Source organism: Numenius arquata, chromosome 9, assembly GCF_964106895.1.
Source record: "Numenius arquata chromosome 9, bNumArq3.hap1.1, whole genome shotgun sequence".
Taxonomy (NCBI): domain Eukaryota; kingdom Metazoa; phylum Chordata; class Aves; order Charadriiformes; family Scolopacidae; genus Numenius; species Numenius arquata.
In genome coordinates, this window is record NC_133584.1 from 9,492,903 (window position 1) to 9,520,659 (window position 27,757).

General features: G+C 40.9%; 1 protein-coding gene across 1 annotated transcript in view; it reads right to left on the bottom strand.

Moving 5' to 3' along the window:
• The window catches only part of MME (membrane metalloendopeptidase), a 50,288-nt gene extending 37,156 nt beyond the window's left edge, over window positions 1–13,132 (bottom strand). The window contains exons 1-4 of the mRNA XM_074153342.1: window positions 13,082–13,132; window positions 9,667–9,836; window positions 8,198–8,233; window positions 326–487 (exon numbers count right to left, since the gene is read on the bottom strand). Of these exons, the coding sequence (XP_074009443.1) occupies window positions 326–487; window positions 8,198–8,233; window positions 9,667–9,826 (358 nt within the window). The 5' untranslated portion in view covers window positions 9,827–9,836; window positions 13,082–13,132. The remainder of the gene's footprint in view (window positions 1–325; window positions 488–8,197; window positions 8,234–9,666; window positions 9,837–13,081) is intronic.
• Window positions 13,133–27,757: the final 14,625 nt, after the last annotated feature.

Consider the following 27,757-nt stretch of genomic DNA (forward strand, 5'->3'; position numbering starts at 1 on the left):
TTCTTCACCTAGCTTGGCTGCTGTTGTTAGCGTATGAGGGTAGTGATACAGATTTCAGTTGTTATAATATGCAGATGAGCACACAGAGTCCAGATACCAGACAGGTCAGGTCTGGTCAACTCCGCTCCAGTGTCAGACACAACAGCATAACTTCCACAGCATTCTCCAAGCAAACAGTTTGTGGTAGATTTGTCCTGAATCAAGCACAAAGAAACTGAAATATTTGGTAGTATTTTAAGCTTTGCTAGACAACCACATCTTATTAGAATAACATGTAAGCCAAAGAAGAAACTTTATATAGTCCACAAACATAAACCCCACTGACCTTTTAAAACAACTTCTAGTTCATCTCTTAAAATGTCAAAGTTACTATAACGGGAGCTGGTTTCTGGAATGACGTTCCTCTTAAGCCATCCTCCACAGGCATATTGGTAAAAATCATCACAAGGCTTTGCAGTGGTGTCCATGTTCTCAAGGATTCGGGCTGCTGTAATACGAGACAAGACATAAAAGAATTTTTAGAGAAAATAAATGAATACATTTGTTTGCTCCGAAGAGGGAAGTAATAAATATATTTCCTTTAGTTTAGAATAGGCTTAAGCCTACTTGAATGTTCTAGACCAAACAAAATATCAGTGAGTAACAAATTATTATTCCTTTACTGCCCATAACATATATACTTTTCTGTTGCCTGTGTTTACTGATGGGTAAACTGACTCTAATGTTTCTACTCTCTGTGAGTAGTTGCTCCATTTTAAATAAAATGAAGATTTTTCATTTATTGACTTAAAATTCTTTGTATTGAAATGTGGTGAATTTAAAAGCACACAAAATATCAGAGGTGAAGTATCCACTGTAATGTAATTTAAGTAATTAAGTATGATATGGGCTCAGCTGAATCCAATCTATTTCAATAAAGTAATGACTTTGTTGTACTGTTTAAGTTCTTGTCAAGTTTTCCTATTAATGCTTTCCTGAATGTACATTTTTTTGACTTATTTTTTAGACTTATTCCACATTTTATTCTAGAGCTGATCCTGCCTCTTGCTGCCCCTATTGACCCTCTTGAAGCGGCTCATCAAAGACTAACCGGTCACTGACTGATAGTGACACGGGATTCTCTAGTGAAATCTGATTCCTTGATGAGAGATTCCAAGCTGCTGTTCATAAACCTTCTGTGCTTTTTCTTTTTTTGTATTCCTCTTCTACCTAGACTGCTTTCACCACTAATATGCTAACATAGTCTCTCACAGAAGGAGAGATGCTCAGAGTCAAGCAAGAGCTAGTGATACCTCTGAATTTCCCAGGATACTGAACATCCTTCCCATTTTTCAGTCATTATTTTTAGTAAATGGTGAGGCTTGTGATTTCAAGTGTTCATTCCTTCCACATGGGTGAGACAAATATTTGTAGTTATTTCTCCAGTACTTTGAATATTTTCCACATCTGTTATGCTGGTGGAAATGAGAGGTGAATAGACAAGCTATGTAGTATTTATGTTGACTTGCCTTTCCTGCCCTCCCCCCTTATTTTTCTTGGGATCTTCAGTTGGCTTAAAAGTGTTATATTTTAGGCCAACATCTGATGGTTTTACAATGCTCCAGTGCTTGGAAAATGGAAAAAGCCATGAACACACGCATTTTCAATTTTAGACTGCTTAAGAAGCATAAAAACCGCTGTGGAAATAGGTACAGTGTCTAGCACCCGATTCTTTTCCTTCTGAAGACAATGGCTGGCTGACTTCAATTTGAAAGGATACAGGATCATGCCAACAGCCAGAGATTGTGAAATTCACTCATGTTTTTACTAAGTTTGACACGTGCTTTTTGCCCGTTCTTGAGAAAGCCAAGCATCCGGTCCTACTGTGCAGTCTATTAGAGCAAGGAATTTCCCCTCTGCCTGTAAACTTGGACAAGAGGCAATGGATGCATACAGAAATTTGAAAAAAAAATAAATCCTTTTGAACATAAGAAAAAACTTCTTACTATAAGGGTGGTCAAACACTAAAATGGGTTGCCAGGGAAGTTGCAAAGTCTCCATCTGGGAAATAATCAAAACCTGATGGACAAGATCCCGAGCAACTTTCTCTAGTTGACCCTGCTTTAAGCAGGGCCTTTGGATGTGATCTCCAGAGGTCACTTCCAACCCCAACTCTTCTGTGATTCTGTAAACTCTGGTACTTGTTTCTGTCTAGTTTGTCCTATTTCATTCAGGGGAAGGGGAATATTTTTGAATGGTGCACTTTATTCCCGTCCTAGCTCCATTTATTTGCTGTAAAAGAGGAAGATTGCTAATTATTACTAACATCTCTTGTTTTAAGGGTATCCTTACAAATCTCTCAGCTGCTCTTCGCAGCATCTGAAAGGCAGCATGGTCCCTTGGATTATTGTGGCTTGTCTTAATCCAGCAACAAAGACTTTAATAGCCAGGACCGGACATCATAGCTGGCTCGTTCAGAGCAGTGTGCCAGCCCTGCCAAAAAGTAGTGGTAGGATAGAGAAATCTATAACACCAAGAAAAAATGGCTCTTGTCACTTTTTCAAAAAAAAAACCCAAAACAACAAAAGAAAACAACACGAAATGCACATCTTGCATAAATGTGAGAAATTATTAACAGTCGATGTAACATCAAACCTTGCTTTAACTGTGGAATCAGGTTGCTCTATTTGTAGTCAGTATATGTTTAATCTTCCTTACCTACTACTGTGACACAAAACCAATCATCTATCATAATGTTTCTCCTGTAGAGTCCAGGATAGCCAGTATTAGCTCATCAAATTTTATCAAAACTTGAAGTTTAAATACTGCAAACAGAACGAGCTCAGTCATGGGAACTGTAGTCTTTCACTTAGGGCTTTGTGCAAAATACACGTATTAAGTATTCTCAAGAATACTCAAAAGTGTAATTTGCACATCTGAACCCCAAGATAACCATTCATTATTTGGCTGATATCATGGATATATTAAAATCAATGAAATGTGATTTTATTATCAACCAGAAGCATAATGACACATGAACTGCCTCTTCAAAGTCAGGGGGACCAATTAGGCTGGACAGAATCCTAAGCATCCTCTAAGTCATTTATAAGTCGATACCTTGTGTCCAGAGAAGCTTGATGGTAAGTTCATGGCTATACACACTGAGATGTTTTTGCTCTGGCAATAATAACTGTGAGACTGATGAATATTTTGTTATTGTTAATACAATACAGGTCAATTAATACACATACAAATAATCCATAGTATACTTTCCATTAGTCCTCAGTATTGCTTTGATGAATCAGTGTTTGGGTTTGTTCCTATTTTCACTTGTTTATTCAGTTTCCTGTCACTGAAGAATGTAGAGCCTAATCTCAATTTCTTTTAATGATTAATTTTATTGTAGTACTCCTGATTGTCAGTTGTTGCTTTAATAGCTTACAAATAAAGTAATATAAGCTGACATAACCAGTGACCTGGGGGGAATATAGGAGAAACACAGTATGCTTACCTAGGTGAAATTGATATGAGAGAGATCAAAATTCCCTATTCTCATCAGTCTGTGCTGTCTGAGCTCAGGAAAATTAGCAGAGAGTATGTCAGCTTATTCAAAAAATGTTCAAACGTACAAATTACATGGTATATTCCTGTGCCACACTGCAAAGGATTTCACAAACCTTGGTAACATTGTTATGCAGTTACTAATATTTTACCCTGTATATAACCAATTGAATTTTCATTACAGTTTTTCTTCTGGTCATTTATTTGAAGCTCCTTTATTAAATGTACTATAAATTCTGTTAGTATCTGCATTTTATTCTTTTTCAGTGGCTTGTACCTATTGCAAAATTTTGAAATTAATTGCAAAAACCTGTCACAGTATGGTCGGTTCTGGTGTAAGGCATTACCATTTCACTTAATGTCTATTCCCAATTATATTTCTTGAAATACAATTTCCATAATTTTCCGAAGTTAGTACTTGCTTTCTATCTGTATCTGTCTAACTTTTCCTGTATGTCATCCTACACGGTCTGGAAGAAACAAAGAACTGTTGTGAAATCCTGATTTAAAGTAATATTAAACTTGTAGATTCATTCCAGTAATATTATTATTAAACAGCAATAATACAATTTATTTCTCTGGTTTAAGCACTTTACATTGCATTTTTAAAATATTAATTTATTTTGTTATTGAATTATATAATTCTGACAAACTCTTTGAACTATTTTTGAAGCTCTTTGAGCACTGAAGGCTTGAGCAGATGCCAGCTAACCATTCTGGGCTCCTAGTTCACCGTGTGAACTGCTTCTGGAGCCGAAAACTCACTCACTCTAGTGACCGCCAATTCAAACAGGTCTTCTAGGTTATTACGTCCTTGCCAACACGTGCCTCCCTTTTTCATAACCTGACTATATTTCATTTAATGTCCATGTAAGTGTGGAGAAGGCCCTGCACATCAATAGCAGTTTCTACCTTAAATGCATTATACTGTGGTGGGACATGGAAATCCTGGCTCAGTTAATAAATAACAATTTTAAATTCAAGCTGGTTATTCCCAGCTTTGGTTAGAGCTATCCATTCTGTATCATTTACAGACAGATGCCATATTTGGAACTGATAGTTCTGTAATGGCTGGCATATCTGAACTTTATGTGGGGGCTCCCGCATTTGACATCATTGCTTTTGCATCTGTTTAGATCTTATTTGAGGTATAGACCCACAGCTAAAACTTAATTCTAAATTATAAATTTAATCAGATACACTGGTTGCCTCCGAGGACTCTTACAGTATGGTATGTAAATAACATAATGAATTAACACCTGGTAAAATACAAAACCTGTCTTTTGCCCGGTTGTAAATTTTATGTGTTCCAGGCTGGAGCGTGCAGTTCTAGCACACGTAGTAGTAGTCACCCACAAGAGTAGTTCCCCTGGCTGCAGTGGATCAGTTTTCATGTCCTACATAGGGACAGCAGAATGTGGATTACAGAAAACCTCTGTGATGTCAAACAGCTTATTCTCCTGCCAGTAGGAAACACTTTGATAGAATACATTTATAGCATTACTCTAGCATTTTACATGTTTTGAGACTGAATTCTCACCCTTTCTTTTAGACTTATTCTTGTACTGTTTGAACTAGACAATTTGTAGAATATGGGGCAGATGATAGTGAGTAAATGAGTCAATAAAATAAAGCTATATTTAATGTAAAATCCAAAGAGATTATAACATTAGAAACAAACTGTACATTTCTATTTTTGGGACATTTTAGTCTATCTACCCTTTTTTTTTTCCCTTTTATATTTCATAGAATCATAGAATTGTTTACGTTGCAAAAGACCTTTGAGATCATCGAGTCCAACCATTAACCCAACACTGCCAAGTACCACTAAACCATGTCCCTCAGCACCACATCTACACATCTTTTAAATATCCCCAGGGATGGCGACTCTACCACTCCACGGGGCAGCCTGTTCCAATGCCTGACAATGCTTTCGGTGAAGAAATTTTTCCTTATATCCAATCTAAACTTCCCCTGGCACAACTTTAGGCCATTTCCTCTTGTCCTATCGCCTGTTACTTGGGAGAAGAGACCAACACCCCCTCGCTACACCCTCCTTTCAGGTAGTTGTAGAGAGAGCGATAAGGTCTCCCCTCAGCCTCCTTTTCTCCAGGCTGAACAACCCCAGCTCCCTCAGCTGCTCGTCATCAGACTTGTTCTCCAGACCCCTCACCAGCTTCATCGCCCTTCTCTGGACACGCTCCAGCACCTCAATGTCTTTTTTACAGTGAGGCGCCCAAAATGGAACACAGTATTCAACATGCAGCCTCACCAGTGCCTCACCGTGATTATCTCTGTTGAATTGAGGCAATTTATATTTTTTTTAAATGCTCCTTCTTCACCCTGTTTTGTAATTTTGTAAGCCTGCCATTTTTCCCCTCAATGTCCCTACTGTAATGTCTTCCCAATTTTACTTCGATATTGAGAATCTAACATTAGGTAAGAATGTTTATTTATTCCCTTAAATATTTGCATGCTGTTAGATCTTTTAACGGAAGCATAAAAGAGTACAACTATTCTGCTTAATTTATTTAGCCACTTCTTGCTAGATCTTCAGTTTACATTATGTCTTACTTCTCCAAACGTCTTACTGCTTTTTCTTTTTGAGTTCACTCATCATTACATGGCCTATGTTCTTTTTAACAGATACGCATAAATATTTAGCTGCAAGTGAGCATCACCAGAGATTTAAAAAAATCAAGCAGATGACTAATATGATCATTTTTCAAACCACAACATGAGCTTTCTTGGTGGCAAAAAAACACCCTGGAAGTGTAATTAAAAGACAGTGATGACCACCTGAAATAAATCCTTTAAGATACTTATACCGTCCTGATGGCAATATGCAGTTAATTCAGGTAATGGATTGCCTTGGAGCTTCACCAATGGATGACTCCAGTAGGACTGAGGTGTGGGGCAACTACCCTAGCTACTTTGGCTACTGTCTAAAATGAGACCAAAACCAAGTAGTCCCATGGAAGTAAGGAAACCAATACAATCACCTTTCTACACTGTTTCTGGCACATTTGCACATCTAAATGGGGGCTAATGGGGCCTTTTGGAAGCCTCCCATGGGGTGTTGTGCACCTCAGATTCCTTAGCAACTGTACTTAAATTATATATATACTTTAGCTTGCAAGCATGTAGGTTTTTCTTGCATGTTGACTGTCAAATCCTTTATGACTCCTCACCACCTTTCCTGTGTCTCCTGTTGACATACTGGGTCTCTGGCTTCTCCTAGGGCTGTGTTTTCTCTTAACTTCCAGAGGGGCCAGTCATGATGTACAGAACCTACACAGAAGTTACGAGTTCCACTTGATGTGAAGATAACACAAAGCTATTAGAATGTTTATGATGCTTTTCAGTGGCAAGTTGAACAAAATGCAGGATGATTGCTTGGTAAGCTGAGAGGTCACAATGTGGGTGCTGGGAAGTGATCCATGTTCTGACCTTCCGTTTTAGATTTCTTGCCGCCCTCTGTGACCGGGCCACAGCCTTTGTGAACTGTGAGGCCACGTTATTCTACAGGGGTGGAGAAAGCAAAACAGGAATGCCTGCCAGAAAGTAACACCAAGAGAGTAGTTTCAGAGGTCCCATCTTCAGAAGCTTCTCAGAAAGAACACATAAACAAGAGATCTGTTATAGGGGTATGCAGATATAAGAAGGTGATTATACACTGGCAATGTATGGCTCTCCTGACTTGGAGAAGACTGCTGCAAGGGCATGAAGAACTGTCACCTGTTTGACCATGGAAAATGGCATTAAAGGAGGAAGCAGGGCAGAGCTAGCATAGAGCCCCTTTGAAATATATGTTGGCGCAGTCAGCTAAATGCTTCTTTCTTTTGAGGAATGAGAGAGGCTGCTTCTGAGCCTAGGATCAGTCTGTATTAATGAGGTGGAGGAAATGTTATAAAGAAAATGAGGACATTTAGAAGTACATTAGGTAAGGAAAGGAAACCAGCATTAATTGATCTAAATGAGGACATTTAGAAGTAGATTAGGTAAGGAAAGAAAACCAGCATTAATTGATCTGGAGGAGAAACCAGAAAGGATAAGAGAACTATAGGTGAGGGAGAAGGGAGGATACATACTACAAGAGAATACATAGTATGGAACTCAGCATTTCTCTGATGCATTTTAATAGCCTTCCAGTAAAGTTCAGACCAGGTTGTAAACTAAGAATTTTTAATGGAGCTTTTACTGAAGGATGAAGTTAGCTTGTCAGACTATAAAATCTGGAATTTCTTCCTCAACCAGTAGAATCGCATCTTTAATGGCTACCAATGATCAAGACTTTCTTTTTATGCACCTTCTTCAGAGACACAGCCTCTGCTTGAATTCTGACTTGGAGGTGGGTGTGTGAAGAACCATCTTCTGATGGACTTAGAGCATTTTCTGAAGCTGGAGGCATTCTTGTTTCTAAGTCTTAAACTAGACAGACCCTGATGACTTTGCAAGATCTGACAATATCACATCACAAGATTTTACATTTGCAGAAGAAATATGCTAAGAAAATTATTTGGGTTAATAGATGGTTAATGGTTAGAAGTACCACAGTGTCCCATACTTGTCTGCGCTCAGATGGGAACATTACATGCTGGTAATCTTGTTTAAAAATATATAAATTAATTTAAAAGGTATATATTTTCATTCTTACCTGATTTTATACAGTCTGATGTCTTGCAAATCCCATCTAAAAGAGGATACAATCACATGCTTAATTCTTTACTGAATGTCAATATAATAAAACCTACTGTAAATATTATTTTCATTGGCGGTTACTTTAGAATTGCATTTAATTGCAAAGTAAAGTCACATAAAGGTGAATGGACACCTTACACTCAGCAAGTGAATACTTATAGGATCAGGCTATAAAAAATACCATCATTTTCATCCCTTTGGGGTCATTCTGTACTATACACTCATCGTGTGGAGTTTTTGTAGTCATCAGAAGAAAATGTTTTATCAATCAGAGGTGGGCAAAATATTATTTTTATAACAAAGAATAAATTTAGAGAAAAATAGCACATGGACTGAAGGCAGTTGCAAAGTCAGTTTGAATTTAGCGATGCCCTTCAATGACAAAAAGATTTTGGAGGAATTAATTGAAAATTCTGAGACATTCACTCTGAAGTCTTCTAAACAAAATACAAGGTTCAGGAACATGAAGAAGTTTCCTTGTGAGACTTCAGTCTCAGAGACTTCTGAAGTCTGAGACTTCAGACTTCATAAGACTTCAGACTTACAGCATTTTTCCATTCCATAATTGAACCAGTTTTAAATGTTTAAACAAAATTAGTAAGTACTTTAAAATGAAACAAAGCATTTCATTTCCAGTGTAAAGAAACATTCTAGTTTGACCCCAAATGGAAATTTTAGCTTCTCTGCATTACCTTTTCCAAAAATTATCAGGGTATTTACCCCTGAATGGAATTATTTTCAAATATTTTAGTATGCCTGCTGAATCACAAAACCTCTCAGTATGAGTACACTCACTGAAAGTCCTTGCTGCAACCGCCCATAAAAGCAAAAAGTAAGATTTTCATATATATACAGGAATATGGAGGAAGCACTGTAGTTTGGTTTTCTTCAGCAGTGTTGTATTTTGTAGAGGTTTTTGCTTACAGAAGCATTAATTACAAACAGAAGTATTGCTAAGTCAGAGCAGGAGATGTTTTGAGTTTACCACAACTTCGTGTGAACAATATCTAGTCTCTGTTTGAAAAAAAGCAATTTTGTGCTTTTGGTCCAGCAATAAGTGTGGGTGCAGCTTCACATTTCAAATAATTATGTCATACTGTCTAGTGACATACATATAAAATGTGGTTAGGATGTAGCAGTTATTAATCATATAATTTTATACACTGGGTAAGGTACAATTTTCTATTATTGGGCAAATAATTCTAAGCTGACCTCATTATTTTATTTTCTTAATGTTTTAGATAGTGCAGCTATATATACTATGTAAGGCAGCCTTTTCTGATGCAACGTTTTAAGACTGATTTAACTTCAAATTTTTTTTACTAATAACTGGATTCTAATTATTAAAGCATTTTTTGTACTTTCTTAAAATACTTTTATATTCATATGTATTTGTACATCCAAAGACAGTTTAAGTGCACTCACCGTCATATGTTGCATACAGAACTATCATTGTGATCGCTACAATAGCCAGCAGAATCACTACAACAGTTAGCCCTATCTCCAGGCCACTCCATCGCAGCTTCTTCTTTGGTTTTGGAGTATTCATTTCAGTTATATCCATCTGGCTTTCTGACTTGCCCATAACCCAGCGTCTGAAAAGGAAAAGGGAAAATTCACTGGAGGACTTAACGCTGAGCCATAGGTCTTGAAAGTGGCTCCTCAACTTCACAGCAACAAAGATGTTTTCTGGGTGAGTTTTCAAATTATTTGTAACACCATTAGAATGTCAGTCATGAAATTAAAAATTCTCTTCTTGTCTCAAGGGCATGCACACACATACACACACAAGTACGTACCATGAGCTACTTGTCATTTACGGAGAACAGAAGAGTTGTCTTTCTTCACATGAAGAGGCCACCAAATAGAAAAGGGAGGCTAATTAACCAAACCTATTTTTAAAACCTACTCGTGTGGTTTAATCTCGTATGATGGTGCAGGAGTTCACAAGCAAGCAAAAAGCAAGTCTCCCTGCTTGAATAAAAATTAACTTAATCTGCCAATTACTTATCTAATGCCAAAGGTCAAAATATGCCATTGTGCTTCGCTGTCATTTTAAAAAATATTATGTAAGCAATTCTTGACTACAGCTTTACAGCTGTCTCTAAAAATAGGAAAAAAAAGTTCAGGCTCTGCTGGGAGCCTGTCAAATTCACAGTGAAGATAGTGAGTCTTCACAGTAATTTTTAAAGAAGTGCGACCAAGTCCACTCTTTTGAGGTTAGAACGCTGTAAATTAGGAGTAACTACAATATGTATGTGCAAAACTGGTGGGATTGTGAATGGACTCACGCTCACCCATGGAATGTATATGCAATAGATTTTAAGATTGTGTTTCTGTCGCTCTTCAGAGGTAATTTGGCCACCTTTTGCACTATGCTGTTCTACAGTTCTTTGGTCTCTCTTCATCTGCTCCCATTTATTTAGGGCCAGACTTTCCCCCACTGACAGATATTCAAATTCCTATACATACAGCAATGTATTTCTCAGTATTCCACAATGAAAACTCAACAGTTTCTTTTCACAGCATTTCCTTGGGATCTTTACATCCATAGATAGAGTACATACCCTTTCCACTCAACAGGGAAGAATATGAGAGTTCCACTGGGATAAATAAGAGAAACACCTACATTCACCATACCCCTCACAAGAAGGTCAACCAGTGGTGCAAGCCAGGGCATTCGAGTCCTCTTCTATTCACCACACCCTTTCTTCCCCACTCTCTGTAAGTTGGTGTAACAACACTAAGGGAATCCTTCTCGGTTTCCGCATCCGCTCAGGTCTAAGACTTGAACTTAATTATTTTAAACTGTTTTACTGTATTGCTGGCTTGTATTAATCTTTGTCTCGAGCTGCTACAATCTTTCAGATATCCAGACTTTGTTTTTCCTCTGGACCTTCTGTTTCTGCCTGATTCCTTTTCACTAGTTTCCAGTACTCTCTTCCTTTTTGATGTCTACCTCACCCGAAGTGCTAGCTCCTCCACTGCAAAAACATGTCACTAAAGTGTGTATGTTCATTAATAAAATAAAGCTGCCAAGTAACTCAGTATTATGGACCCAAGTGAACAGGTTTAGTGTTGCACAAGTTTACACAATACCTGTCTCAGTGGATCCTTGGGTACTATCACACTGTTTCTCTAAATGAATGAGAGAACATTTTATCTCAGTCTCATCTCCCCTTTTGCCACTACTCCCTGGACACCAAGATGCACGGAGTGACTGGCAGCGCCAGAATCACAGGTCTTCCATAGCTCAGGCAGCTGGAACCCTGCAAAATGTGCCCAGCCTCTGTCTTTCTAAACCTACAGGGACCATTACAACTGCTTTCATGTTGCTCATGAGCTGCTATTTTTCTCTTACGAGTAGGTTATTGGTCAAATCAGCAAGTGGTTTCTGAGACACAGGAATGAAGTCTCATAGAACCATGTAAAAGGAAGAGCTTTGTAGGGAAATTTGCCCTGCATTAACTGTAAGCTATAAATGGATAGATAATAAAAAAGCAAATTAACCATTCTTCTCACTTCCAGTCATATTAAGCAGCAAAAGATGTTATTTATATTGACTAAATACTGACCAGTCCCCGGAATCCTCTGAATACTTGGAGCCTAATTTAAGAAATTATTATCTTCTGACTCTCATGGTGTCTTTAGAGTACTGAAAACACAGTTCATTAGAGCAGCAAGAAACACTGTACCTTTCACATGCAAATATGTTCCTTGCAGTCAGCTAAGTTTTTCCATGTGAGCTAATCTTTCTGTTCCTGCAGGAGCGTTCCTCATGTTTGAAGGCATCCCACTGACTAATTTTTACTCTAGTTATTTAGAGAACTTATCCCATCTGCACTGACAAACACCAGGTAAAGGCTTTATGTGCTAATTGCAAGCACAGCAAAATTATAAGAACAATTTAAGCAGATATAAGCCTAGGTATTATGGTTTTCTTCTTTTCTCTTAATGCCTCTGTGATCCCCTCTGCCTACTAAAGCTTAGCTACAACAGACAGCTGAAATTACTTTGACTGATCCTGGTCCAGGTGGCATAGGGAGTTAATACATTAGCTTTATTTTTTGGGATGTGTATGTTAAAAATCGACTTGTGGCTTATGTGGTTCTCAGTGTAGTCTCTACAGAAAATTTAGACTGTCACAAGAATAGGTAGGATTTTTTTAATAACTTCCATAGCATAAAGCGTGCAGATGAGCTACCTCCAGGCGCAGTTAAAAGCACGACACAACCAGTAAGGACGACTAAGTGCCACGCACAGGTCACGCCAGTCAGCCCCACTCGTGGGCCAGCAACTCTCTCCCCGCCGTACCCACTACACGGAGGGGACGGCGCTCAGCCTGACCGGCGGTCGTCGGCACAGCCTTGCTGCCGCTGGAAACCCACCCGAGCGAGGGCTCCGGCTCCGCTGGGCGGCGCCGCGGGCCGGGCGGGCCGGGCCGCCCCGGGCGGGGAGGGGCCGCGGGCCGTGGCCGCCGCGGGCTGCAGCCGGCCGGGCGGGGAGGGCGCTCGGCTCCGCCGCGGCGGCGGAGCGCCCGGCGGTTCAGCCCCGCCGTGCCAGCGCCGGACGCCCAGGCGTCCCGCGGGCTCAGGGCGCTGCTGGAGGAGGCACGACCCACGGCCGAGCCGGTCCCGTCCCGCAGCCCGACCCGACGGCACGCCGCCGCGAAACCCTACTTCCCGGTGCCCGGAGCACGCACGCTGCGGAGGCTCCTGTTAGGGACGGTCAGAAATCCCCGCAGGACGGCCGGCGCAGGGAAGCCACGCGGGGACCCGTCCGTCCCGCCGCCGTGCCCGCCCCGCTCCCGCCGGCCCCCGGCCCCCGCCCCCGTACTCACCGGCTGGCGCTCGGAGGGGTCCGGCCCCGGGGTCGCCACACACATCCCCGACCGGCGCCGGGCGAAGACGGCGCGGGGCGCCCCGAGCCAGCGGGGCAGCGCCCGCGGGTCCCCGGGGAAGGCGGCGCGCAGGCTGGGCTGGCGGGGCTCAGCGCCCGGCCCGCCCGCGGGCAGCGGCAGGAGCGCGGGGCGCCGGCATCGCCGGCACATCAAAGCCCGGGACGCTCCCTGCTCCGGCTGCTCGCCGCTGCCGCCGCAGAGCGAAGCTGCTGGCAATCAAAGGAGCCCTTGTCTGCGGGACGAGCAGTTCTCCGGGTGACCTGAAGGCTTCTTCCTCTTTGCGATCATAAAAATGTGATGGGGCAGGAAACAAACAAACAAGCCCCCCCGCCCCGACAGCAACAAACCACGCTCTTCACCTCGCAAAGCTGCCCCCAGCGCTTAGGTAGAGGAGAGAGAAGGAGCCGCCGCCTGGAGACGGGCGGTGCAGCCGAGCGCTACGTCCGACGGAGCTGCCCCATCTCCGGCTCGGGACCGCAGGCTGGGGAGGCCGCCTCTGCCCGCCGCGCTGCCGCGGAGGAGGGTGGAAGGCACCGCGGCCGTCTGCAAAGCCAGAGCCGAGCTGGAGGGCAAGAGCAGCCTGCACCTTCCTTCCTTCTCCGGCTTTTCATTTCTTTCCACTCTGTTCAGGAGAAGGAAAGAGATGATGCACGGGGAAGGTTAGCGGCTGCATGTCTGCAACGATTGGTGCCTGTTTCCATGCAGACTCATTGCCTTTGTCAAATAAATGCAGTCACGTACCCTCTGCAAGATCTTATATCCTCATTCACTGAGTGATTTCTTCTCAGGAGGTAGACAGCTGTGACTTCTTGCACAGAGAGGCAGCTCCAATCTCTGGCATAAGATTTGCCAGCCAACCAAATACCACAAGATACTTGTTCATCCTTACTAAGTTTCATTCTTACTAAGTTTCATTTTTACTAATCGGCAAACATCAGAGGGAGTGATACGAGTTGCTGTCATTCCTCTCACTCAAACCAGGTACCACACTCTTGCTGCCTTCCTAAAAGCACCTTTATTACCTCTGAGGCAGAAATGACAGCTGAAATTTCTGAAATCTTTTCTTACCAGCTACACATACTAAAATGTCTGCTGCTTGAGAGGGGCAACCTTCCTCCTCTATAAGAAAGGTGGAAACCGAATACCGAGTTTTTTATGGAACTGCACAGCAAATGATCCGCAGAGCAGACGCAATGAAGAGGGGAGGCTGATAAGGTATTAACTGAGCGTTAGCTGTAAAAATGAAGCACTTCTGCAAAATGAAAATCTAAAGACGGAGCAAGAACAAATAGGGTTTTATTCACTGAAGAGAAAAGATAATAGAAGTACCAAAACTAGGCAGGAAAAACATTCCAAATTTTCTTGCAGGCAGGAGTGGGGAAAATGCTGATTATATCCTTTCCAGAATCAGGTGTTCAAATTAATGTAAGTATCTTACTTTCAACCTTGCCTGCGTTAATTCTTGCAGAGTTCCATTCCGGTTACTAGAACAAGCCATCCGCTCCTGCAGATCGGTCCTGACCTTACCTGGTGCCTTAAAGACACACTAACACAAACAGAAAATCTCATAAGAATAGAGGAGTCTTTAAAAATACATGTAATTTTGCAAATAGATGCCTATTGTACAGCTGCAACTACAACAAAGCTTGAAAATAGAGGGTCACGTGTGTAAACAGACTGAAGTAAAATGGCAGAAAAGGACTTGTTTCAAAAACTTTAGGGGAACCAATAAAGTGTAACTGCCTAATTCACCACAAAGAGAGAAAAGGGAGAAACTTGCCTGGAAATCTGTAAATAGTCCAAAGAGGACTAACATACCTGACAGGCAGTGTGAGAGTTTCCACCCTGTGCTCGGAAAGAGGGATCAGACATTTGTATATATGCAACCTACAAGAGGTGTGATCTATGAGTCAAATGCTGAGATTCCTGTTTGGGCCTTACTTAAGGAAAACTCCCATCAAGTCAATAGTGTAATATCCTGCCTAAGAGTAAGCGAAGACCTATTATCAATGCTTCCGTGGACAGCTGGAGAAGCAAGATTTGTAGTAGGAGACAATATGTTGTATTAGGCCTAGGCTACAGCCAAAACAGTCTTCGGTCAGCACAGCCCCGCCACTGCTGCAGGACTGCTCTCCCGCTGCCCACCGCTCACAGCTCCCTGCCAGCACAGGCTGCTTCCTCAACCCACCGCAGGGTGTGACAGGGGCAGGCCGCGGTCCTCCTGCCACCCACCCAGCGTGCCTCAGCTGACAGAGGGCTTCCAGTAGGTGCTATACACACAAAGTTCCTTCTTTCACTGACCTTCAAGCTCCGCATATGAACAACTTCTACAAATTCCTAGCTGAGATCAGTAGAGCATTTGGTCATTTTTATGCCCCATAAATTCAGGGTTAGTAAGAGACCTATAGCTTCATTCTATTAATGGAAATGCCCTACAAATTGAACCAAAGAGCAGATTACAGCTTGTATTGATTCCTGCCAAACACTAAGTGTTTGCTTTCTTCTTACTCACCTTCATCTTTCTAGTACTGTAATTTCACAACCCTGAGATAAGAAACAAAAAAGCAAATCAACAGTGGAAGGTTCACCCCAGAACTGAAAAAAAAAAAAAAAAAAGAAACCCTCACCTGTAGAGATTAGACTAAATAGTTTGCCCTTTTAACCTTCCTAAGTTGTCTTATGCTCAAGAAATCTTACTGCTTTCAGTTGAGAAAGACAGCAGGATTAAGTTTTGCAGGTTCATCCTTTAAGAGGTAAGTTTAATGGTATCTGGCACTACTGCTGACAGTTCTCTGGACTTTTGATGGACAACCACCAGGTTGAAACAAATACATGGTAAATTTATAGAACCAAGTAAAACTCAGCATGTGATTTAGAGAGTCAGATAATGAAGAGTTAATGAAAGAGCCCACTGTCATTAAACCAGTATCCCTGAAAAATAAACGTTTTCTGCTCAATAATAATTTGAGAGGAGATAGGAGTACTATCTCCTAAAAATCAGTGGTTAGGGAAGTATGCTTCTCCAAAAACTGTGCCTGCAGGTTGTTCAGAATAACATAAATACCTCCCTTAAAGCGTTCATGGACAGGTTGGATGGGGATTTCAGCAATCTGGTCTAGTGAAAGGTGTCCCTGCTCATGGCAAGGGGTTGGAACTAGATGGTCTTCAAGGTCCGTTCCAACTCTAAGCATTCCGTGATTCTATAAAAAAATAGACGCACTGTCCAGCCTTCAGAAAAACAAACTGTGTCACAATAGCTCAACTTGAATCCTTCATCAAGTGAAGAAAAGCCAATAACCCGTTCAATATTGTTTTCTCCACTTGGTCCAAACTGACAACAGTAGGACCTTATTCTCAATATGACCTCTGGATGACATTTAGGAAATTAGGACTCATTTACATTACTATGAAACAATGTTGATGATACTTGTTTTATTTCCTTTTGGGAAAGCTCACTTTCCCTAAGTAACAAAGTCAAGGTTCAAGAAACAAACAGCTGCCAACATTAATGCTGCCTGTGTGATTTTGACCACCCATCTTAATCCTGTTGATCTCCCTGTCAAGTCCTAACTCATAGGCAGGAGAAAAAAAATGGAAAATCTCCTGCCTTCCCTCCTTGGCATGTTCAATGTAGTTGGACTGTGAGAGAATTTAGATGGTAAAGTCTAACACACTGTTTACTCGTTTGTGTGGATTTTTTCTCAGTAGGTTTATAAAGAATCCAAGTCTCTGTAATTTCTCATTCAGGAAAGTAAACAGCCTAGGTTTCAAAATATTTGCTTCAGCGCCTAAATTATTCAGGTCTAATTGTATTGTATTACAAAGCTTTGTCTTTGTTAGTCGGCAGGCTTCGTAGTGTGACTGATTTGCAGGTGTTTGCAAGCCTGATAAAATGCTTGGCTGAAAAGCTGCTTTTTTCTTTTTTTTTTTTTTTTTTTTGGCTGTTTTTGAGCTGGCCTAAAAGCCACACACAATGCTTCAGTTAACACGGGCTAACAGGCCTTTTGGGGTCCTGAATTTCTAAATTTCTCTGTAGCCATAGCGGCAATCATAGTTGTAAGCGTTACTGGGAAAATTGTGGGTGGGTTTTGTGGAAGAAACGGGTGAAAATTGAAGCAAGGTAAAACTGCATGTGACATATGCAAAGAGCATAAAAGTTGATAATAATGTAAACACAGAAATAAAAGATAAGAGACAGAATTTGGATGAGTTAACTACAAGGTTTCCTGCACAGTGCAATTATGATTGTGCACAGCTTAGTCACACTTTTCTGGTTAACTTTAAAACCACAGCACTGCAAAAAAATGAGCACAAGCACAGAAAGGCCTTTACTTCAGCAACAACTGGAGCAGAACCTAGTACAGACACACAAAATGCGAGAAGCCAACACCACACCATGTTTCCAAGTAGCTGTTTGCACTTGGGATCCGAAGCAGGGCTGCCCGGCGGGTGAAGCCCCTGCCGCCTTAGCCCTGACCCGGGCCAGGGGCTCCGCTCCCCACGGCCTTGCCTCAGGCGGCCATCGGCCCGCACTCACCCGCTTGCAGGCCCCCACAAGGAGCAGTTTTCGTACTGGAACTAACGCCTCGGCCTCCTCGGTGGGGAACCGTGTAATTCTTGCTGTCCAGCAGCCTGTCCAGCGGTGTATTCAGTGAGAATAAACCGACCGTGACTCAATAGCCCTGAGGAGAGGCCACCGCCCACCTCAACCCGCCTCAGCCCCCCTCAGCCCGCCACGCCCGGAACCTTCTGGAAAGCGCGGGGCGGGGCCGCCAGGGGGCACCGTCAGGGGCTGAGGCGGCTGAGGCGACGGTAGCTGAGGAGGGAGTTGTGCACCCGGGGAGGCGGTCGTGGGCCCGCACTGAACAGGGTAATTGTTGTGCCTGTTGTGAATTCTGCCCCTCTGGAGGAGTGTCCCTGTTCCGGTGTGACCTGGGGCTCCGGTGAAGGGGCCGGGGGGGGGGGGGCCTGCGGCTCATCCCTCAGCTGAACGGCGGCCCGGTGGGGGTTGGACCAGCGCGGGCACAGCCAGGGCCCTGCACAGCCTCAGGGAGCCCTTCGTGTGAGCTCCTGTAGGGTATGTGGTGGGTGGTGCTTCAGTAGTCATCATTAGTGGTCATCACGGCATTGCTGCTGTTAGCAAGACCATAGAAATATAGAATAGTTTGGATTGGAAGGAACCTTAAAGACCGTCCAGTTCCAATCCCACTGCCGTGGGCAGGGACACCTCCCACCAGACCAGGTTGCTCAAAGCCCCATCCAGCCTGGCCTTGAACACCTCCAGGGATGGGGCAGCCACAGCCATCAACCATGCTTCTCCATTTGTGCTTTTTCCTGACAACATAGTTCACATCTAAATGTACGTATTTTTCTTTCAGAGAAGTTTGCTGCTTGTATCATCTTGAAAGCTTAAACTTTGCCTGTGTTTTGTTAGCATTGTCATCATTTTTATTATTCTTAGGCCTTGGGGCTAGTAATTTCCTATTTGCCTTCATTGCACAGTTTGACATTGCCAAACAACCTCGTGGCTGGGAAGTGGAGCATTATGCCAGGAAAGGGGCCTGTGTGGTGGCGGTCAGATGATAATGTGATCGAGTTTTGGCATTGCTTTTTTACAGGAAATGACAGAGAGTCAGTAGCATTTACTGACCAAAGAGTGAACCATGGGCAGGGAGATAACATGGGAACCACAAATGTGGAGAATGTTTTGAGTTAGGAACTTGTAAAGCATGTACTTGCTCTGTATTTCTCCTGGCTAAATGATAGCAGCTAGATTCGACAAAATAATGAGGTTAAGGCTTATAATACATTGGACTGCCGCACTATTTGAAACTGAATTATAATTCCTGGTGTGTATGTACAAGATAATTAAAGTTACCAACAAATAAAAGAGCACGGGTTTTCGGGTCCATTTCATAGTGTACAGGCCACTCAGCTGTCCAGGAATTGGACAGCTGAGTTTTGACCATCTTTACTCAGAGCTAGAGAGGACTTCAGGCTGGAAGCCATGGGGTGAGCTTCTGAAAGGGCCTATCCTGTTGATGACAGAGGATACATGAATTGGAGCAGATTTGCGGAAATAATTACTTCTACTGAAATATAAAAGAGCGCTATTTTGGAGTCTTCAAAGGTTCAAATTGAGCATGTTGCATAGTCATACTCATAGTGTTGGCGTATGTTTATACCAGTGTTGGTATAAACACTAATGCAAGGAATAAAGCTGGCTCTCTGTCCTTAAGAGTGCTTGTCCTGCCTCTCTTTTGTTTCACGTTTCTGACTTCTCCACCACGTGAACAAGGGTATAATAGGTATCATGTGGTATGCAGTAACCAGTCATCACAATTTTCAATTGTCATTATTAATAGTTCAGAAATTTAAGATAGAAGCTAGATGTTTTCTGGAGGTTATGGTAGCAACTGCGTTTGGCTGCTTTAAATTCACAATATGCAACCTCATTCAACTTTTTACTTAAAAATATAAAAAATCTTACTGCATTCCATTACTCAGTGAAGTGCACAATACAGTTTACAAAAATGGCATCTAGTAAGGATATTAATTGGTGGTTTAATTGATAGCAGGAAAAATGTAGTAGTGATATCAATGAAAATAAAAATACCCAAAATACGGAGTGGACTAACAGCACTAAATCAAAAGCCTGCCCCTCATCCAGGTGTTGTGATCACAGCATATTCTGAGAGTATCAGAGTAGCCCAGAGTTCTGCAGCAAATATGCTTGAGGAATACTTTGAATATTGATATTTTAAAGAAAGTAGAGAATATGGCAGAATATGTCCTTTGGAATGTGGCAGCTCGGGGGCAGGGGGTTGGTTATCAGCTGAAAAGATAGGTAGACCATTACAGAGTAGAAAATGTTCTGAAGCTACTCCTGGCTGTGTCAGCCCTGAGGAAAACAGAATTGCAGTCATACTCTGTCTTGTCTTTTCTTTGTAAGATAATGAGATTAACATCACTCATTTTCTCAACAATAGAATAACCTTTCTTTTCGTCACCACGTATCAGAATATTTAGTCTTTTTGTTGTTTGCTCTAAAGGTGCATTGAATGGTTCAGTGGAGATACTCGGTGGAGTATTTAAATTATCTGCAGAACTAAGGATGATGAAAGCATCCTAGAGGACTTTTTCCTGAAGAGTAGCTATATTTGGAGCTAAGTAAATATAGACCAAAAGCGATGCTTGATGAAAAAAAGCAATTTATTTCTCCAGTTGCTGAGAGAATAGTTCTGAGACTGTTTTTTCTTCATTTAAGATTGACAAAATGCATATTAATCCATAAGAACTTTTCCAGAAGTAATGAAAGAAGACACCTTTTCATTTAGTTGAAAAAAATTGTAGCAGAAAAAATCAAAAGAAGACCTCTATTGTTTGTTTGCAAGCTGCCTTTTCACAGTGTTTAAGAGGCATCTTAGATGCACAAAATAAAAGCACAAAATAAACTATAAGCCAAATTCAAAGGAGATAAATAAAGAGAGAATGTTTTGTAGTAATCTACCTGCTGTTTTTCATAAATTTTATGCTATGACATCTTTACTGCAAAGAAATGCCTGTGAAGGACTAATTCTTTTTGTTTGGTTGGCTGTTTTTCCTTTAATGATGTATACCCAGTATTTTTATTTGTATGGTAGTGAAACTTCGGCTGCTGTCAATGCACACATGCCTTTTCTTAGATGGACTTTGAACCCAGGCTCGTTTATAAGGTGGAAGTGTAGATTAAAAGTTGCATTTTGCAGAACTGCTATGGAAAAAAGAGAGTCTCTGAGATGATCATTCCATTAAAGACCACCCAGAGACTTAGTTATCAGAGAGGAAGCAGGCATGGAATGGAGAAAGAGACGACAGAAGTCAAGAAGCTGATTTGTCACCTACTATCCTACTATCACCTGATTTGTCAAATCCCCTGATTTGGAGCAGCCTCCAGATGGCACAGGCAACTTGCTGTAGGAAAAATATACCTCGCTTTCCCTGGCCAGTGAAACAGGCTTCAGCCACAGTACCAGGAAGGTGGCATGACTTGCGTGGAAGTTCTGCAAGTATTGCTGTCCATCCAAAGTCCTCTCTCCAAGCCCTGATACCGCTTCACAAAGGTATGTGCCTGCTGAAATGTCCCTGTCATGGTGACTGTGGTCTCAGAATAACTTATGCAAGTACTGGCTTGGCACTGGCTGAAACTGTTCTGTTTCAGAACCAAGGTATCAAGCTGTAGCTAAATGTGCTGATGAGTGAGGAAAACGTACCCATGGTACTTGAGAAAGATGGACTAATGTTTTTTGTAGTAACAGAACAGATTCTGAGAGTGGCCTGAAGCTACTGGGCAATGATTAGCCTTTTACTTGGTGTTAGAAATTTTCAGTGGTACTGCGTGAAGTCTTAAGTGAGCTTTTCTAATGTGGATACTTGAATATATAGCACACCTGAGAAGCTGTGCTATACAGTGTAAATGCTTTTTCAGAACTGGGTGTGCCAACTTGCACTCAGAAGTGCTCTCGTATGAGTTGCCTCTTTAAGATCCACTTTTCTTCTAGTGCGATAGTTATCTGGATGTGTTTGGAGACCAGGTATTTCAGTAGTCTTCACAGCTGTTGCTGTTTGTAGAGCCACAATACCTTTGAAAAAGCATGGGCCTCATTGCCTTCTCTAGAGGCTCATAATGAATGTCATCAATATTTAACCAAAGAAATGGTGAGTATCTTTTCCTAGGTATCTTAGTGTGAAAATTAAATGTACAGTAAGGAGGCAAGGGAAAAAGATATTAATTATTTCAGTGGATTAAAGTGATTAGACCTTTTTTATTTATATGCCTACCTTCTAGATCTTTACCTCGTGCATGAATCTAAGCATCCTGTCCAACAGCACTTTGAATTATTGTTCAGATTATCAAACAAATTATTTCATAACTAAATACAAATAGTAGGGCATAGCAGCGCTGCATGGGAGTTATGTATAAGATAGCTTTCTACTGAAATACTGCACATTTGCATTGTGTGTTGACCACATTAGATTGTTGATAGGTGAGGAGGCCTTTATCAGGAGAGACAAACACTTTGAAGAACAGATCCTAAAGTATGTGTTTCCTCAGTAGGTTGGAAAAATGTCAAGACTGGTACAGTCACTAATCAGGTTATACCATGCCGAAGGGTGTGATTCTTTTCATTGTCATATTTTGTTAAAACAACGAGCCATTGACGTACTGCAAGCGTAATAAACATGCTAAACAACTAAAGGCCATGTTTGCTGTGAGTGATGAGTACAGTTAAAATCAAGAAGATTATTAAGGCTGGAAGGTATTCAAAATGAGAGGAAAGAAATGTCCAAATTCAGGATGACAGATTAAAAATACTCCTAAGTAATGTCTGGGTCACTGGAAAACTATCAGACACAAAAAAACAGTAAGTAGTGCCACCTTGCCTGGAATAGTGACAAATCAATAGTCACAATTTTCTGGTTTTTCTTGCTGCTTGCACCCTAGATGGGAGTTTCTTTTCGCCAACCAAATGACATAAGCAAATAGTCTGCAAGAAAAATAAGTTCTGTTTCAATGTCACAGATTAGCTGGCTCCACGTCCCTGGACAATGAGATAATTTGAACAAAGTTCATGACTTAAATATCTCTTTTTGGTCTTTTCTTAATCTCGAATGACAAAGTACAAGGCTTGCATAACATGAGTACTGTATAGAAAATGGGGAGAAAAAAAACCCCTGACTTTGGACTGTCAGAACACAGTAAGAGTTGTTCTGTTCCAAATCACCCTTCTTAGGTTACATCAAATAGTAGATCTGAGAGAGAAAAATAATAGTTTTTCCTCATCGTTTACATCAGTTTTTCTACCTTAAAATATGAAAGGGCAAAGCTTGTGTATGCGTGAATCTGAAAATGAGAAAATAAATCCCTACTGATGATCCTCAGTGAGGACTTGCCCTGCCTTCACTTGAGCCTGTGGCAAAGCTTCTAGGAACTTTAACAATGATATCAAGACCTAGGACATCTTTCTGCCCTGAAAAATCAGGTCATTTAGTTAGGTGCTTGTGTGTGGTATTTAGTTGCAGAAAGCACAGTTACAGATGTCTGAGCATGAACAAAATTAAGCATGTATAATAAAAGAAAATACCTGCTTTACATTCAGCTTAAAACACATCATCATAGAAGCATCATCATCACACCTCTGCCGGGTGGAGTTCTACAGTGATACCTACTCACTTGCAGCAACTGCCAGTGGCCCCAGCTGAACAGCAGAGACAGAGCTGGTGCCATACCTTTGCCTAGACAAGTGGCATGACATCAACATCTTAACACCTCTTCTTAGTTTACTTGAACTTGGCTAAGAGATAGCTTATACAATGAAAGCAGTATTCTTTTTTCGCCTTTAGCTTAAAGCCTTCCCCTTTATCTCAGAGAGTTTTTTCCCTCCTGCTTAGTCTTTTTCGCTTGCCATTTACTTTTCTCATGTTTTTAATTTGCCTACTCTCTGACCCTGATTTCAGTTTATTTTCCTATTGGCTTTGTCCTTTTTTACTCTTCTCTGTTTCACTGAAGCTATTAGTGTAAGGCGGATCAAATAATATCAGGGTTAAAGCAGACCCTTGAACTCACAGTGTTTAATGGATTTGTAATTAGGCCATGTATCCCTGTGAGAATGGGCAGTCTGGGAATTTGCCAGGATTTATAGGGGGATTTAGTAGCCTATTAAGAATTTCCAGGCCTATTAAATTCCTTAAGAAGTTTTAAAGACCCCACCTATTTAGGCAGCTAAAGATTTTGAACTAGGGCATCTCCAAATGCACATAAAACTGAAAGATGAGAAGTAAAAAAATGCTTATTTTGCAGACAATAAGGAAAAGTTTTGAAGATTTTATAATTTAAAGTGCAGAAATAGATTTTCAAAATTATCTTGGAAACACATGGCTGGCTTAAACCATATGTTGTGTGTTTTCTCTGAGAATTTATATTTGCGTATTTGATAAGGCATGAATATTAAAATACACATTAACCAGGCACTAGGTATGCATCATACTGTTGGTATATATAACTACTGCTACTTTCTGATCTTTGCATAAATAATTGTGTTTAAAAAAAATCATGAAGTACTTGCTTTCCTCTGTCCTACCTGTTTCCCATTTATGAGGTCCTGCGGCGTTACATCTTTCTGTATTTTTTGGGGAGATCAGATAGTGTCTGTTAAATGCTAGGTTATTTTATTATGAAGTCCTAGTTTATTTTCACTCACAACTGAGAAGTATGAACTGTTGTTTACTTTCCAGAGAGGAAGGGCAAAATACATACAATCTAAAAATACTTTCTTCCCCCTGCTCCATGTCTCAGTGCTTTGGATTAAGCTTTTATCTTGGACAGAGAGGAGGGTAAGGGAAAGGAAAGGCAGAAAACAAATAGTCACTTTTCTCATAGTAGCACAACACTACTGTTTTTTCTTGCAGGTTAAAGATACCCAAAATACATTTAGCTTTCTTCTCTTTGTTCAATGACTACCCTGTAAAAAGACCACACAGCAATAAAAGTAAGTTAGCTTACCTTTACAGCAAAGTGAGTGTAGAACTTTCTTTAAATTTGACCTGTTCAGATCTATTTTTGAATTAGCAGTGGGTTTGACTTGTGAAATTTGGCTCTCAGGTCAAATTCAGATTTTCTTTTAACTGTAATGTGTATCAGCCTCTCTCAAACTAGTTTGAGTCCATACCCATATCTCCTGACCGCAGCAATCTGAATGTGCTTGTTGATGAGAAATCGGTTCATTCCTAGGGAGCGTTCAGGTCTTGCAGCTAAAGTGAGTTTAAGTAAGTCTTGTTTAAATACAAGAATATAAATTCAGCTGTTTCTGTAACCACTGCAGCTACTATCTCTGTTACCTCCCCCGTTACTTGACTGATGGCATCCTCAGTACTAAAAACACGTGTTTCTAAAAATGCTGACTGTTGTGAGTAGTGGGATAAACAGAAAAATACTAGAGTCTGCCGTGTGCCTATTAGCTTGTTTTTTATCTATATGAAGAGGTACAGTGAACTTTTATTCTCTTATTTACACAACCTCAGAGTAGCTCTGTCACCTGCGGGTAAAGTAATTCCATTGCGGTCTTTGGCATTACGTTGGATTTATACCACTGATCATCCAGCTTAACAGCATAGAATTTGGCCGCCTTTAAGTGACACCAGCAGCAGCGGGAGTTGATAGTTCATTGTGTCACACTGTGAGTTCTTAAAATATAATCAAAACTATCAATCTGAAGAGTTTCTGGAAAACAAATTTGCAGTTTAAACATCAAGCACAAACTGTCCCTTCCTCTTTCTTCACTGAATTAGCTTTTGAAAGGCCAAGAGCTGCTGCAGAGATAACAAGGACTGAAGAATTTACAGCAGGTGGTACCAACTGTGCAAGTACAACTCCCAGCCAAAATAATCTGACACCCAGCTGTGGAGAAGCCTGGGGGATCAGAGAGTGACTCAGGCGGAAGTGAGAAAAGAGAATCTGGCTGAAGCACCAAGCCCGTTCCAGAAGTGTGTTATTATTCTCTCTCCTTCAGTGAGATAACCCCAGGGAATGCCATGTTAAAATGAACAAAGACTTCTGGTTTTTGACCAGTTAAATATATTCCTTTCCTATCCAAAAAGAAACAACGAACAGCAAATATGAAGTGCTATATCTGAAGATGAAGGATGCCTGGTGTAGCAAGAGAAACTAGTGAGTTGATAATGGAGACACGGCTCTCCGTGCTGGGCCATGGCAAGGCCCCTAACTTGTGACTCCAGTGGGACTTGTAACTGCATTGAAGGAGTTAGGGGAAGTCTTGAGTCCAGTGCTGCCGTGTTATAATTATGATTTGACCTTCACTCCAACAAGACTTCTTCTGAAAAATATTCAGAAATGCTCAGAACTAATATAATTATTTTCCTTATTTTCATACTTAAAGAGGTATTTGTGTCAAAGCTGTTCTTGATTTATGTGAGTGAATGGTGCAAAGTAATGATTACAAAGTACTGCAAGTCCTCACAAAGTGCATAGCTGGCTTGTTTACTTTGTTATTCCTTATTCTGTTTTCTCCAGCTAGTCTTCCCTCCTTTTATTTGATTCAGGGATAGTGTATCTCTTCAGCAGTCCGTTCTTTCTGTGGATGATCCCAACCAAGCACGTTGAAACATTGAAAGGCTCTCCTAGTAGAAATCCACATTTGCCCTTTGGGAAGGTCCTATACAACCTCACTCAGCAAAGGAAGGATACTTCATTTGTGAATTTGTTGCCAATAGAACTTAAAGAATTGCTAGTGGTAATAAAACCAAGGGGAAGACCACAGAGGGTAAGAGCCGTATTAAGCTTTCAACATAGGCAGTGTACTTGTTTGGTGGTTTTGGGGTGGTTTTTTTTGGTACCCAGTAGCGTAAAATGTATCTTTCACTTTAACAAGATAGTTCAAATTTCTTGTTTTACAGAACAGTACCTCTGACTTGTGACTCTCCTGTTCCTGTCTCTCTGTCAGGCTATGTACTGTACTAAGGTGTGCTTAGCTTAGAGAGAGAACAAAAATGAATTTGCAGCTTCTCTGTGTTCGTCTGATCTTGACCGTCTTAAGAACCTAGTGCACTGTGTTTGCCTGGTGTGTATTTACACTGAGTTAGCCTTGCCCTATGCATCTTTTAATTTCAAGTGTAGCTAGCATAAATAAACTTTTTACTTTGTGAGCTTTCAGCTGTTTCCATTTACAGTTTATAATTTCTTTATAGAGAGGTTTCTTTTACCTTTTATTTTATTCAAGCTTTTCTTGGCAGTTTTAGGTAAATGTTGTATTTGCTGATACATCATTACAGTTGTTACATTATGTTGGGAGGATCAGTTCAAACTATCCGATATGCCGTGTGACATTATTCATAGTTTTTCACTGGCTAGATGTTATAATGTTTATAAGTTACATTTGTTTCCTCCTGAGACAAAAATTATTTGTCCTCTGCATACATTATTGCCCTGATTATTAGGTTTTGTTTGCAGATAGGAATTTGCTTTTACTATGTAGATAATATTCTGCTCTGATAAAGATGGCTGAGCCAAAATAAAATTCACAAAAATGGTTGTAAATATTTATTCCCACCTTTTCCCAGGTTTTAGCTATCATATTCTCTGAAACACTACTGAAACGCCCTGCTATATCTTGGATAGCTTGACATTAGATACCTTGGTTAATCATCTTAGTTGATATGGGATGTTAGTGATAAAGAAAAGATATTTTAGCTTTTATCTTATGGGTGGGGTTTGGTTTTTCTTTTAGACTTTGATGTGGATATTGGTTTCTTAAAAACCTGACTGTTAAAGATAGTTGATTCTGCTGGGATGAAAAATGAAAACATACTGTATCTTTTATAAAATCAACTAGGTAGAATGAGATTAAAATTTGAAGTGTGTGTAAGACAACACTTAAATGTGTGCTGACTTAATCTGGTTTGGGTTTTGGGTTTGTTGGGTTTTCTTTCTGATGAGCTTGTACTCACTGGAGAAACCTTGCTAACATTCAGATAAACACTGAAACATTTTATAATTGTGGTGACGTTGGCTATGGCTTCCTTATTGCCAGCATGTTTAAAGCTGGGAAGATTCATGATTTT